This window comes from Canis lupus, chromosome 5, assembly GCF_003254725.2.
Source record: "Canis lupus dingo isolate Sandy chromosome 5, ASM325472v2, whole genome shotgun sequence".
NCBI classification, from domain to species: Eukaryota; Metazoa; Chordata; class Mammalia; order Carnivora; family Canidae; genus Canis; species Canis lupus.
In genome coordinates this window covers 78,528,780-78,543,544 of record NC_064247.1, presented here as the reverse complement: position 1 = coordinate 78,543,544, position 14,765 = coordinate 78,528,780, and the positions used below count along the sequence as shown (strand labels likewise).

General features: G+C 46.6%; 1 protein-coding gene across 24 annotated transcripts in view; it reads left to right on the top strand.

Moving 5' to 3' along the window:
* ZFHX3 (zinc finger homeobox 3) overlaps nucleotides 1-14,765 on the top strand; it is a 525,132-nt gene that overhangs the window by 423,321 nt on the left and 87,046 nt on the right. For all 24 annotated transcript variants that reach the window (XR_007410986.1, XM_049110732.1, XM_049110739.1 and 21 more), the window contains one exon: nucleotides 4,437-4,668. Coding sequence is in view for 23 of the 24 variants with exons in the window: in XM_049110732.1 (XP_048966689.1) it covers nucleotides 4,437-4,668 (232 nt within the window). In the remaining variant the exon portion in view is untranslated. The remainder of the gene's footprint in view (nucleotides 1-4,436; nucleotides 4,669-14,765) is intronic.

Genomic DNA, 14,765 nt, shown 5'->3' with positions numbered 1-14,765 from the left:
ACCAGCCAGTGACATTGAGGAGAATCAAGGGAACCCTTGGGCTGGTTCAAGGGGTCATAGGTCACAGGTCCGAGTGAGTTTGTGTAGACCTCAGTTGCCACTATTCTTGAGCTAAGTTGATTTTTCTTTCTCAATTTATTCATTGGTCTTGCTGCTGCTTCATCGTTATTAGTTTGTGGGTAGATGGCAGTTTTTCTTGAGTAAGCCAGTGATTTTCACTGGTCTGGCCAGCATAGTCTCACAATGATAGTGAAGCCAAAGTGATACCTTCCCTCCTGTCCCCTTGGCATGTCGTCCAAGTCACCACAGTCATGGTCTTAATCATCTATAGGTTAAGGGCCTGGGATAGGGCATGTTCTATGTGTGTGTGTGTGTGTGAGCATAGCCACTGAGGTATTAACAGACACTTAGAAGGGAATCAGAGCCGACTTTTGCCCAGGGTGCACAGCAGCCGGTTTTCTTGGAGTCCACGGGTACCATGGGTACTTCATAGCACACTAGGCACTGAAGTTGTTGGGTTGTTCTTTTTTTTTTTTTTTTTTTTTTTTTTTTTTCAAACTGTGCACCTGACCTGATGGAGGTAAACAGTTAAGAATCTTACCTGCAGAGCACAGAAAAGTGGAAAAAGTAAAGACTGGGTCCACCCATCCCCAAGGATGGGAGGTCTCTGTGGTAGACAGAGGGCTGGAGAGTCCAGGATTTGTGTGGGAGAAAAATTTCCTGCCTGGCGAGAAGAGCAAGAACTCTGAAAGGAGGCAGCTCCTTTATTGAGTGTTCCACTGGGACTTGTGCCTTGGTGGATTCTTCATATATTACAGTGAATTTAATTAAATACATTGGGATCCCAATTGAGGGTATTCTAATTAGCTGGGTCAGGAACAAATTATACTCTCTCCTTCTCCAAATGAAAACATCTACTCTCTTCTGAAGGGAAAGCATGTCCTTGGCTGACTGGCTTGCCCTAGTGGAGTCCTCACTGGTCTACCCAGCCCCACCTCCTCTTACTGCTTTTTATTAGGCAGGTGCCAGGGGTGGAATCCTGGGGTTACAGCCAATGCCACTTGGGAGGGAGAGGGCATCTGGTTAGCAGGTTGGGGCATTGACCCACTCAAGACCTGGGAAATGACCAGATGGTGCGGAGAAGGTCACAGAGGGTGGAACCCTGCTGCTAGCTTTTGAGTCCTGTTGGCTCTAGTCTGGACAACTTGAGGAAGTATTGAGAACTTACAAAATTCGGTTAAGAACAGGATCTTTGATAAGCACATAGACTCAGGTTGTGAGCCTAAGTTTGGGTTGAGATGTAATCAATAAGCAGGTTGTTTCCTGACAACCAAAAAATAGTTTAATCTGGATTTTTTTTTTTCTGGCTTTCAGCTCAGAATTTTGAATTGAGCTTTTGTGTACAAGCCTCCGAGAGAAGACCCTAAATGTTCCCTAGGCCAGACTCAGGGGAAGAGGCCTTGGCTCTATTTACCTCGTTTCCTCTACCATTTGTAGTGTGTGCCCATTTCCCTTCCAAATGGCTTTCAAATGTCAGACAGAAGAACTCCTTGTGGCACAAGAGATTGCCATTTACCACCGTGAGTTTGTGTAAAGTGGTTTTGGAACATTTTCATCATACTATTTTTAAATCAGGAGTCCCCAGTATGTTGTTTGTGTCAATGCAGGATTTATATAGTTCTATCACCCAAGAGCCCATAGATTTGAGAACAAAAGACATTTGACATCTCAACTCCCATCCAACTCTTTTTGGCCACGCTATCCTCTCTTCTGGCTCAGAGATTGGAAACTCCAGCCATTTGGAAAAGAACCTTCGTATCCATATTAAAATTTTATGTGTAAGTTGCAGTGCCTTAATGCAAGGAAATTCTCTCATAGGAAGGTGATGGGAATTTAGGGGTGAGGCTTTAGTGATTCTTCCTCTGACTTCATAGTTGATAATACTCCTGAAATCCCTTGATCACACTTATTGCTCTGGATTCCATGCTTGTTTTCCCTGTTATCTTTTATTTCATCAGTTATTGTTGAAACTTTAATAAATGTAATACTTTTGGTCTTAGTGATCCAATACAGTGTTCAGATATGTTTCCTTGTACTGGCTCTTTTACAAGTGTCCTGCTCCTTAATCCCAAGCCAAACCCTTGCTCCCAGGAATATCTTAGTCCAGTTTTTGGCTTTTTGGAGGGACTTTGTGGAGAAGTCAGGGAGAATGAACATGGGCAAGCTCTTCCTATACCTTCACATCTATCCCCTAGACCCTCTTCTTCCCAGGGTTGCAGCCTCTGGAAAATAGTGCTTTCGTGCATTCCATCCTCCTGAAATCCTCTGCAAGGAGCCTTGTCTCAGACCAGGCAAACTGAGGATAAACTAATTAAAAAAAAAAAAAAGCAGCTCAAATTTATTTCAGAAAAAAAGTAGGTTTTCATTATCAATCATTGTAGTTGCCTTAACCGTTAATAACGAGCTTGCTAGTTCTTCAGACCCCTCTGTTTGTGAAAGTGCTCTAGAATGGCTTTCACTGGTTGGAATACCGCGTTGTTGCAAATCTCTGCTCCTGAGTGTATCAAATCACCCATTTGGGGCGAAAGGAGGGATTGTTCTCTGTTGATACCTATGAAGCCCTTCACGTTTTTACCTATATGTTGGCCTCAGAGCAAGCATGTATTATGGAAGAATGGTTTAGCCAGTTTACACAAATGAGAGCCTGGGCCTCCCCTTCTCCTCCCTCACAATGATTTTTCTGCAACCCTCCATTGGTGCATTCATATTTCCTCTTCCAGTAAGGCTCGAATGTGCTTCTAGAGTTTTCATACTTTTCCAGTGAACAAAGAATGTGTACATGTGTGATTTGATAGGAAGTGCTGGTAAGGCCAGCCCTCTGGTATTTTTAATACTGGGTGGAGCGCAGGACGTTTTAACTGCTCTGCCTTCTCAGTGTCTCAGATTATCATCTGGACAAGAAGCCCATCCAAGCAGGATGAGCAACAGTTTTCAAGGCTTGGACGCTGAATGGGACAAGTAAAGGTCAAAAAGGAGAGGAACAGCACAAAGTAGTTCCAAAGCATCTTCTGTGTCTTTTGTGGAGGTCCTTGTGGCAGGCTCTGGGATCTGTGGATGCAGGTGCAGAGAAGGAGGGTAATAACACAACGGCTATCTGAGTTTCCTCCTCCTAAAGGATGCTGGGAGATATGAGACCCTGGTTCTAGTTCTCTCTCCCACTGCTAACTAGCTGGGTTACCGTGGATCATTTGCTTAGGTTTTTTGGAATTATTTCTTCTGCCTTCTATGCAGCCAATGGAAAAACTTCCTCTTCTCCTAAAATGGGTCATTTGTAAAGAAGAAGATATCCTTTCCATACCAGGAGCAGGTCACTTCCCCAGCTGTTAGGAGAAAGGGTCCATGGCTTTCATCATATTCTCAGAGAGGCACAAAGAGGCTGTGAATTTTGTCCTTGGATCATCTCGGAGTCTTCTACACACAAGAGAGTATGGGGTCTGCTGACTGTTACTGTGACCTTTTCTGTTCTTGCACCCCTAACTTTAATCCTGTGTGTGCCTGCTTTCTGCCAGCTTTGGGGCTTCCTTGTTCTGGAATCAGTACTGTGTCTACACAAACACAACAAAAAGTGTAATTTTGACCATCTGATGCACTAAAGCCAAATGACCTTCAGATGTTGACAGGGAACCAGTCTGGAGAAGTTTATTTTTTCTGTCTTTTTTTTTTTTTAATCCAAAGGAAAATCTAATTTTAGGTTCTTCTAAAAGACTGTGGTTCTAAATATAAAAACTTGACCTGTCATTCCTGTGAAAAAGTCAGACAGCAGCTTTGGCTTGGTGTTACTGACCTAGGATTCCATACAGGGAGGGTGGCCATTTGGCCATCACCTAAACTAGGATTTGGCTAACTTTTTCAGTCAATGACCAGATAGTGATTCTGGAGGCTTTGTGGGCCATCCTATCTCTGCTGCAAGTACTCAAACCCTGGTGCTTTGAAAGCTGCCCTCGACAACACGCAGATCCATGGACGTGGCTGTGTTCTGTTAAAACTTTATTTACAAAAATAGGCAGCAGGTTGGATTTGGCCTGCAGGCCATTGTTTGTCAGCCCTGATCTGAATAAAGCAGGGTGTGCTGGAGAGTGAAAGGGGGAACCTTTGATTACTGTGCCAGGAAGACCTGTGTGACATGGGGAGGGTCCGATCCGTCAGCAGGAGCAGCCCCGTGAAAAGCCACAGGGGAAGGGACAGCCAGGGGTAGGGGGCAGATGGGAAGGAGAGTCCGCTGGCTGCCGGCCCTTGAAGAATTGCTGGGGGAAGGTAGGTGGGAGAACATAGAGCAACCCCTCCTAGGAGTCCGAGCACTGGGCTGTGGCCGGTCCGGGGTGGGCTGATGGTGGCGGCGGGCTTCGAGTAGCTTACCCTCTCCTCTGCCCTCGCAGCACCTGCAGCAGCACGAGAGTGGAGTAGAGGGCGAGAGCTGCTACTACCACTGCGTCCTGTGCAACTATTCCACCAAGGCCAAGCTCAACCTCATCCAGCACGTGCGCTCCATGAAGCACCAGCGCAGCGAGAGCCTGCGCAAGCTGCAGCGGCTGCAGAAGGGCCTGCCGGAGGAGGACGAGGACCTGGGGCAGATCTTCACCATCCGCAGGTGCCCCTCCACTGATCCGGGTGAGTGGGCTCTCGGTGGGCCTGGTGCGGACCCCCGAGGGCTGTGGTTTGCTGCCGCTGGTCCTCGTGTCCGTCCCCGACCTCATAGGTGACACACTGTGTTCTGGAAGGAGTATCGTGAGCGTTCTTGCCTTTTTTTTTTTTTTTTTTTTTTAACTAAAGGAACTTAGCACCGCTTTTCATCAGGTGTTACGGGCCACTGCCTGGTGAGCAGGACAACTGGAGATGTTTTGTTTTCTATCCCCAAATTCCTCTGGTTATATATACTCAACATTTCACTTTATTACTTTGGATGCACATAAAGCAAATGCTAAATCATGTGTTGCTCAGTGGTAAGAACGGGCAGTTTGCGGCCTCCAGGCCGGTGCAAGGATGAACGTCAGAGGGGATCAGCATAGCTGGCACTGGTTCTAAACATTTTTTCGGGTTTGGGGGCGTGTCTGCAAGTCTTGACCCTGCGCCGCCGCCTGCTTCTCTGCAGAGTCAGGGCCTTCCAGGGGGACCTCGCCCTCTCTGCCTTCCTTTCTGTGCTCCTACCATGGCCGCTTCCTTCTGGGCCATGCCTCAGCCTGTCCCCGTCATCAAACCACCCTTGAGAGTTCACCACTGACCTCGGATGTGCCCAATCCAGGAGCTGCCTGCAAAGCCTTTTCTTCTTTCTGCGGTCTCTGAAAGTATTACATGGTTCCATCCCTGAAGTTCCCTTCCCTGAGCTTCCAGGGTGTATTTCTCTCTTGTCTTCCTACTTTTCTTGACAGTCTTTCTGTGCCCACCCCTGGCTCATGGTATTCAGTCGGCCCCACATGCTGACATGAGCTGGGCATCAGGCCCTGGCCCTTGGCTCCCAGCCTTTTAAAGCTTTGATCTCCTGGCGGTACCAGATGCACTTGAGACAGCTCCCTGCATTTCTCGTTGGTGCCACGTCATGGGCTCTGAGCTCACCACTGTGTCCTGCAGACTCCCCTCTCCTGGGGGCTCAGTGTCCCACCACCTGGTGCCACTGGAGACTCAGGGCCATCCTTTGTCCATTCATCGCTTGTGGCACTGTCCGCCCCTGAGCTGTAGTGGCTGAGTCGGGGTTTTTAATCTCAAGTTTACCAAATTTTTCATTTTTTCTAGTTTTTAAAGGCAACAGATTATAGAAACCTAATGAAAAAATGTCATGACCCTCCCACATCCCATTGCCCAGAGCAGTATTTCTTAATGTGCTTCTACTACTGGTTCTTGATGTTTTTTTTTTAATGTTTTAGACATTATCTATTGACTTTCTGCTCTGAAAGAAGGGGATTTCACTAGTACACCATTCTACAGACTACACACTCATCTGCTCACACGCACCCCACCCACAAACTCACAGACACCCCAAACTACACATGCACACCCCATGCCCTTTACACCACATTCCCCAGCCCCCCTGTCTACCCATTCTTCCCCTCCCTCCATCATCCATGATGATTAAATAATAATTTTGGGTTATATTAATATTCAGTGTTTTCGTTATTCTAACTCTATAAATATTAATCATAGCTGAGCCATGTAGAGTTTTATAATTTCATTTACCTTCTTGTACAACTTTTTATTTTCCCTGGTTTTCTAGGTACCTATGATTAATTCATGGCTAGCCCTCTGCCAGAGTAGACATTTCTAAATCTCTGAAGGTCCAGCCAGATTGCTTGTTCACTGAGCTGCATTCCCTCCTGGAGGCATCTCTCCTGTGCCCTCCAGAGCCCTCTGCCCCCTGGCCCTGTCCCCATTTCCCCCCTCCCCCACTGCTCCTTTGCCCCCCTCCCCATGTAAATGAAATGACTGGATATCCCAAGGGGGGAGAATGTGTCCTCCCTGCTGGAGTAGCTGAGGTTTCATGATCACAGCAGAAAGGCCAGTCCTCCTGGCAGGCTGGGTGACTCATTTCTTCCGGAACCCAGGAAAATTTCTTGGGTACCAGGATAATACTCGTCACCTCTGGGTTGCTGCACAACTGTCCTTTCCCGTATTTTTCAAATGCCTCTTCTGGTTAAAGTTCAAATGCCGTAATGTCCAGGTCTCCTGCTTGGCGTGTGACCCCGTCCCTCTGCATGTGAACACTCAGGAGCGAGGCATGAAGCCGGCACCCGCAGACCCATCTGTGCCCGAAGACTGAGCCCATTGTGCCATCTGGCTGTGGGGGTCCTCATTTTGGCCTCTGTGTCATCCTGCCATTCCCACTATTTTGCTGTGGAGTCATTTTACAGGATTCTCCTTCCTCCGCCAATAAATGCTGACCTATTTATTTTAGAGTTGGTGAGGTTTTTTGTTTTGTTTTGTTTTGTTTTTAATTTTTTTCTTTTCTTTTTCTTTTTCTTTTCTTTCTTTTTTCTTTCTTTCTTTCTTTCTTTCTTTTTTTTTTTTTTTTGGCCAGCTCTGCATACGTCATTGTTTTAATCTTCTGTTAAAAGCCGGTCCTTTTTGCCCTTCAATTCTTTCTTTCACTCTACTCAGAATTCCCTTTTTATTAATGAGGTGCCCCAAACTAAATAGTGTACAGCTGCCATTTCACCCGGGGTCTATGGACTGGAACAAACGGTTCCCTGTTTTATAATGTAATACTTCTATTTATGCAGTCCGCTCTGGAATTGCTTTCTTACACCATTGCCTTCTGGGTTTCTCTCATTTAATGCGTATTAGAAGTTATTTTTCCCCCTGAAGTGTATGAGCAACTTTAGTCTAGATGATAGACTTCCTTTCTGTATTTCAAAATCCTTTTGTATTGTCTTTGGCCTGAAGTCCTGTTTTGGCTCTGCACCCTCCTCCCTCCCCACGCCCTGCCCTCCTCCCACTCATGCTCTGCTCAGGCTAAGTCCACACTCTTCGCTAACGACAAAAGGACAGATTATTAGGTAATAGTCACATTGACATTAAAAGTAACTCGGTGCCCTTTCAGAAACCCCTTTACGACAGCTCATCTTAAAATATATCCTCCCTCCCCCCAGGGATTGGCTTTTAACTTCTTGAAAGAATGTTTTTTAAGAAAAGGAACATTGTGGACCTCATAGAATGAAGACACAGAAGGTCATCAACTTCAAATTTATCAACAGAGACTTGATCACATATTCTTGATTTTCTCTTCTCTCACGTAAGGGTCAGGACATTGATCTTTAGCTGGAAACATCAGCTGTGTAGCGTGAAGAAGCCTCAGGGAGTCTTTGAGCACCTTTTGGGGACCTGCTTGTTCTGCCTGTAAGCTGCTTGTAAATGGTGTGCTGTCTGGAGTGTTCTCTATGGGCCTCCTGTCAACATCTAGTTAAATGATGGTGTTCTCCTCTCCTTTCCTCCTCTGTTGTTCATACACCAGAAAGTGTTACAGAAGAAATAACTTCCTTTTCTTCTGTGAGCTCAGGACCTCCTATCCCAGGCCCCTGTTGTTCTCCACCCCCCACCCTACCCACCCCCCCCACCCGCAGGTACCCAGGCTTCCCTTGCTGCAGCTGGTGGGGAGAACTCCGGGAGAGTTTCTTCCCTCTGGTTGACAAAAGTAACTCTTCAAATTTTACCTGTTCACTTAGGTCAGTATGTTTTCCAATCAGTCCAGTTCACCACATAGCCTGCCAACCCTGTGTGAGTTTGGAAGTATGGAGAAGGAAGAACTGAAGTTGTCTGCTGCCCTTTACAACTCTGCGGTCCTAGCCAGAGTTGACACCTGTCCCTGATCGTGTGATCCCCAGAAAGGCCTCATGGCCAAACATAAAACCTTTAGGTCCTGCCCTGCACCAAAGGGCTAAGTCTTTGGTTATTGGAGGTGCGCTAATAATTAGGCCACTGTCCTCTACATGGTCCTGCTTGTGGTCCAGCTTTACCCTTATGTCAGTGGACAAGCCAAGTCCTGTATCATAGCATCCTTAACCTAGCATGACAGTTCTGTGGTTATGCTTAACAGCCTCACCACCACACTAGACACACACACACACACACACACACACACACACACACACACACACACAGCAGGGCTTCCCATTTCAAAAAATGACTTGGAAATACACAGCTCCGAGAAAACAGGTCACGTTCCCTGTCACACCCCGACCCTGGCCTTGTTGTTTGGTTATTGACTTGAGTGCATGTTCTGCAAGGGAGACTAAGTGGTGTCTTGACTTTGTTGGGATTTGGTCTTTTCATTTCATCCTTACAACCAGGTGGAGGTAGAGAAAGCCCATTGTTACGTGCTGACGCACCGGGTTCTCTCTCTCAGCTGCTGGCACTGGCTATTTACTTCCCCTTAGTTGACCAGAAGATCTTGAAAGATGGAAAGCTCTTGCAGGTGGGTCATGTAGGATCAGCTTCCCTGTTTGCTTATGAAAAAGGCATTTCTGGCTCCCGGGTGAAACTGTAGTTAATTTCACTCTCCCGGTGCCCTGAGCTTCGAGGAGACAAGAGGCCTTTTGTGTTCCTGCTGTCTGCCTGCGTCCTCCTCCTCGTCCTCCTTTTTTTTCTCTGTCTCACCCTTGCCTTAACTACTTTTTCCTTCACGTAGTCCTGGATCTCCAAACTTCGTCCAGATGTAATTTAACAGTTCTTAATCGCATACCAACTTGCATACAAGACTTTGCATAAGTTGAGGGACGCCTCTGACGACGTCTCCTCTCATCTCTTCATGTGGATTCCCTGGTGGATAGGCCAGCCCAGGCATTCGAGGCAATCAGATGATGACTCAGTTTACAGAGATAACAACTGTTCAGAGTCTAAGAGAATATTTTGTTTGGAGCGGAAGCTGGCATCCCCCTTTCCTGACACATCTTTGGCGCTCGAGATAGCGAATTTCTGGGTCGGGAGGCAGAGGCCAGCCAAGTGATGATGTGGATTTGGTGACAACCTGTACTGAAACACTCACTTGCTTCGCTTGATGGATTATTTTTTCAATCAACTTTCAGGGAGTTTTGCCTAACTTTTACAGCCTAAGAGAGTAAGAAAATGTTTTTTCAGCTTTCTCATTTTTGTTCCATTTTTATTTTTCAAAATTGGGATAGGGCTGCCCTCTAAGTATGAAGTACATGATTTTGTTTTTGTTTTTTTTTTTTATAAGTAGCTAAATTATATACAATTGTAGTATAATTTTTCTCATAGCACTGAAATATGTTGTGGCCAGTTCTGTAATTCTGAAGCACTGTTTTTGTAAAACCGAACAGCAGTGTTCTTTCTTTTTTCCTTTTTAGTGTATGTCTCGTTGATGGGACTTGGGAAAGGCATAGGGGTACCATATTTCTAACTAAAGACGTGGTGTGAAAAGAGCACATCCAACAAATCAGAGTGAGTGAAATTTTAAGCACTTACGGAGGAGTGGAGAAAACAGGACTTTATCTGTTTTAAATACATTCCCTGATAAGGACTATTGGAACAATAGAATTGTAAACTTCAGTGTGCTTTTTGGAAAGGTGTTTTACAACACACAGATAAAGAGATATCATTATATATCAGCACGAAAGGGAGCATAATACCATTAAAGGAAAAAATGGAGTTTAGGGAATGACATGATTTGGTTCTGTTAGTTTGATTACTTTGATTCTGTTTTTGAAAAGTATTCTTCTTGAAGCTTTTAACATAACCAAGAGTTTGTAATTGGCGTCTCTGGCTGTTTCGTGGGTGGGCTCTACTTACGTGGAGTCTGATAGGGTGTCAGGCACACGGCAGGAGCTCACATATCCATGGTGCTTGTAGCTAGAGAGACCAGCATGGTTGCTACCGGTATATATACCAGGGAGTAAGTCTTGGTTGCCTTTTGTTCGTGGAGTTAGTTTGCTGTTTGTCACTGGGAAGTGTACGGAGTTTGATTACAGTCTGATCCTCTTGCATTTTGCATCTATGTGGAGAGGACAGGAGTAGTCTTCAGGGTGTACACTGTCTTGTTTTTCTGTTGGAACAGAGTCCCTGATTTGCCTTAATTAGTCCTCTAACAATCTACAAAGGTCAGCGCCAATTGCCTGTTCATTTACATTTGTAATTGTGATGGCTTCTGATTACATATTCCTTGCCCTAGTCCTTCCTTGGAGTATGTGCCTGTGTGTCCTCCCCTCCCCCTCCTCCCACACCCCCGCACACGCACCAGGCCATTGTGGAAGCCACGGATCTGACTCCCCGTACAAGAAACCTTGGTGGTGAGGACCCAGCCTTCTCTCCAACTTCAGCGTCTATTCTAGAAAGATGTCTTCAAGAGGTTATTGCTTCTAAGTTAGGAATATGATGAAGCCAGAGTCAGGCAAGCAAATTACGTCGATACCAGGCAAGAAATCTGAGAGCCATTATCTAGGAGCCTTCTTGAACTGGGTAATTAAGGGCAATTAAACTTTTCTGCTTGCTCTCTGCAAAATATGCTGATGATCTGGTCTGTTGGAAGGTGGACACGTGCAAAGTGCAGTTTTGCTGCTGTCCCGTGCCCCTGGTCTGGAAGGGTCTCTCCAAAGAGGATAGGACCACCCCATTGTTGTCGCTTGGGCAGTAGGTCCAGAGTCTCCAACCTCCCGTGTAATCTGTTTTCTCTGTCTTCTCCAGGACAGACTAACATCCATACCAAGACATTGACCTTTTATTTATTCTTTTTTAAGATTTTATTTATTTACTTATGAGAGACACAGAGAGAGAGAGAGAGAGAGAGATATTGAGGGGGGCAGGCAGAGACACAGGCAGAAGGAGAAGCAGGCTCCATGCAGGGAGCCTGACATGGGACTTGATCCCGGGTCTCCGGGATCAGGCCCCGGGCTGAAGGTGATGCTAAACCGCTGAGCCACCTGAGCTGCCCGGACATTGACCTTTTAGAAGTTATTTAAAATCTGGCTGCAGTTGGCCAAGTTCAGTGATTCTCACCACCGTTTCATATTCTAGATCTGCCATTCACCAGTTAATTTGTTTTTATGGGATGATCAAAGCTACCAGGGGTTGGTTGGTTTGTTTTATATCAGTATATAAAACTAGAGCATATATTGCCCCGTACAGTGGGCTGTACACATGGCCACATGCTGCTGGGCTCTGTAGCCTTGTTCCTGGTTGGTGGCTCTCGGTTGTCCTCCATACTGTCCTCTTAGGGAGGTAGCAGACTGTGCCTTCGTGGCCACCCAGTGCTGTCTGTTCTGAGAGGCAGCAAAAGCATGGCCACTCCCTTCCAGGGAGGGTAATAATAAGGGGCACTGCAAAAGAAAAGAAAGAAAAGAAAAAAGGCACCTGTTGGTGGTTATTGGAATTAGGAGAGATGTACACGTGTGTGTGTGTGTGTGTGTTGAGGGTCAGCATTGGGTGTTGCCCTGTTTAAGGGAGCCCCAAAACACAGGAGCCCCCAGGGGAGACTTAGAATGACATACTATACCAAGTGTTATTTTAATGAAACCTTTATGCCAACTCACCTTTGAAAATGGATGTCCAAGGAACTTGAAAGTGTGCAACATGACCTTCAGTGAACATCGGTTGTTAGCCAGCGAGTGGGTGTTCTGTACCTGGATTTCATTCGAGGGGAGGGACCTTGTGATGACAATTATCACAGGAGATGGCAGCCGCATCATGTGTGCATATCCCTCATCTCGGTCTCTGCACTTAATACCTTTTGGGTTGCCCAAATGTATTTTTCAAGAGCAATAATGACTTGTATTTGTTTTGCCTTTATAAATGTGCAAAGAATCCCTTTCTTGGGCTACTTACATTCTATATTAAACTTGTTCCTGACCTTGGTTGGGGGCCGGGAAGGAAAATAGAACATGCATCTCTTTGCTTACAGAAATAGCTCAAAGGCTTCTCAGACTTAGAGATGTTAAGGAACCCCCTTCAAACTGTGACCCAATTATGAGAATTATAGCCACATATGATTTTTTTAAACATTGACTAGAAGTGAAAAGTTTTGTGTCCTTCCAAATCTGTATAAGCACTGTCCATAGCTCCCTGATTGTTGGGTTTCTAGATTCCTGAGAGCAGCAAGGCAACTCCTCTACATTCGTTGCCTGCCTGTCCAGTATTATAGTTGCTATGGCTACATGTGGCTGTTGAAGTTTAAATCAATTAAAGTCAAATAAAAATTTAAAATTCAGCCTCTGTGTCATCCTAGCCAAATTTCAAATGCTTAATACGACATGTGGCTCCCAACTACCTTGGTGGAAAGTACAGGTTCAAAGCATAGTTGGGAAGGTTCTTTTGGACGGTGCTGGATCCTCACTGGCATCCCTCGGATTTCTGACAGGCCCAGGCTGGATTTGAGCTGCATTTTTCTATAGCGTTCTTCAGCTTCCATTTTAAAGAGCATGGTGCCCACCCACACTACCTGCTTTCGGTCATCCTGGGTGGGTATATTCTTTATTGCTTTCCCATCTCTCTTTCTGCTGCTTTTTCCCAGTATGAGAGCAGATAGGCTTCAGATAGGCACGTAAGCGTCTTAGTGGTGTTGAGGGAGTGTCGATGCATCTTTCAGAGTACATGCTGACGGGCTTTTTATGGTTCACACCTCAAGACTATCTTGAGACCTTTGGTGTATATGTTAACAAAAGGAGCTATTGATTGCTTTTTAAAAGATCCTTGACCTTTGCTCTAATTAGAATATTAAAAATTGGACCGTGTGTGATTTTTCTTGGAACAAACCTGTTGTTTTAACTTAAAATTTTAGCTCAAACTGTCATCTTCTTATAAAGTCAAAAAAAAAAAAAAAAAAAAAAGAAGAAGAAGAAGAATCTGTGTTCTTTTCTTCCACTGTTTTCATTGGTTTAAAATCCTGAGTGTAGGACAGAGTTTTTCCTTCTGGACTGCCTTAGTTTGCTTCGGGCTGCCACACCAAAATACCATGGACTGAGTGGCTTAACTAAGAGAAATTTGTTTTCTCCAAGTTCCGGAGGCTGGGAGCCCAAGATGCAGTTATTGGCAGGTTCTATTTCCCCCGAGGTGCATCTGCCCGGCTGCGAGGCTGCTGCCGCCTGTTCCCACGTGGCCCTTCCTGTGTGTGCACCTCCCCGGTCCTCTGCACGTCGAGCAAGGACACCAGGCAGGCTGGCTCAGGGCCACCTGAGCGGGCTCCTTGTGCTCAATCGTCGTTTCAGAGGCCCTCTCTCCAAACATAGTCACACCTGAGCAGCTGGCATTAGGGCTTCAATGTCAGAGTTGTGGGGGGACACAGTTCTGCCTGTCGCGTGGGCTTTCTGAGGACCCCCAAGGCCTGTGGCGGATTACTTTCCCCTTGGCCCTTTGGAGGGGAGGGAGGGGGAGAGTAGAGGTGGACGCGGAGGTGGGGGGAGGCCTGCCTGTCCCCCACGGCTCCCACCCTCCATCCTCGTTGAGGCCCCGGCATGGCAGGACCCAGGGCCAGCTCCCTGGAGGAGACTCCGGAGGAGGGTGGAGGTGCCCAGGACCCTTGTCAGCTCAGGAGCACCATGCCCGCAGAGCCCGCGTCACCGGGGTCCCTTGCCTGTCCCGGCCCAGCCCCTTGCACACCGGGGAGCCCGGGACAGCCGGCCCAGTGCCCTGTGCAGCGAGGCTCTCCAGCTCCGGAAACCTGCTCCCAGGTCTCAGCACCAGTAAAAATCGTCCTAGGGGGGCGCTCCTTGTGGGGCTTGGGGAGAAGGTTTGGGCAGGAGGGATTTATAGCCATAGCGACTCCTTACCATCGCCCACTGGTGCTTTTGGGGGCGAGCAACACTCACTGGGTTTGTGGAGAGTGTTGGGTAGCTCTGGTTTTTGTTTGTTTGTTTTGTTTTCTGTTGGGGTAAATGCCCCCAGGGCCTTGCCATATTCTATGACTTGTTATGGTGGACAGTTCTGTAGGGTGTCAGTTGGTTGGGCTTCCATCCAAAGGATTTAGATTGCTGGAAGTACCCGAAGGATGTTTATTCTTTGCTTTCACCCTCTTCCGTGTTGAATACTCCATGCTTGATGCTATAGGAAGGACCCAGTGCAGAGGTTTTCAGCCTTCATAACTTGCATTTAGGGCCTATCTCCATGTCTGTAAGGCAGGCGCATCCTCATCCCCAATTCCGATCTCAGTAAACATGAGCCGGGGATGCAGGCTTTAAAGCCAGCCTCCAGAAGGGTCTTCCTTTACTGCAGTAGCATAAAGCAGAAGCTCTTCACCCCTTCACAGCCGACTGTCGATGTCTCGAGGCTCTAGG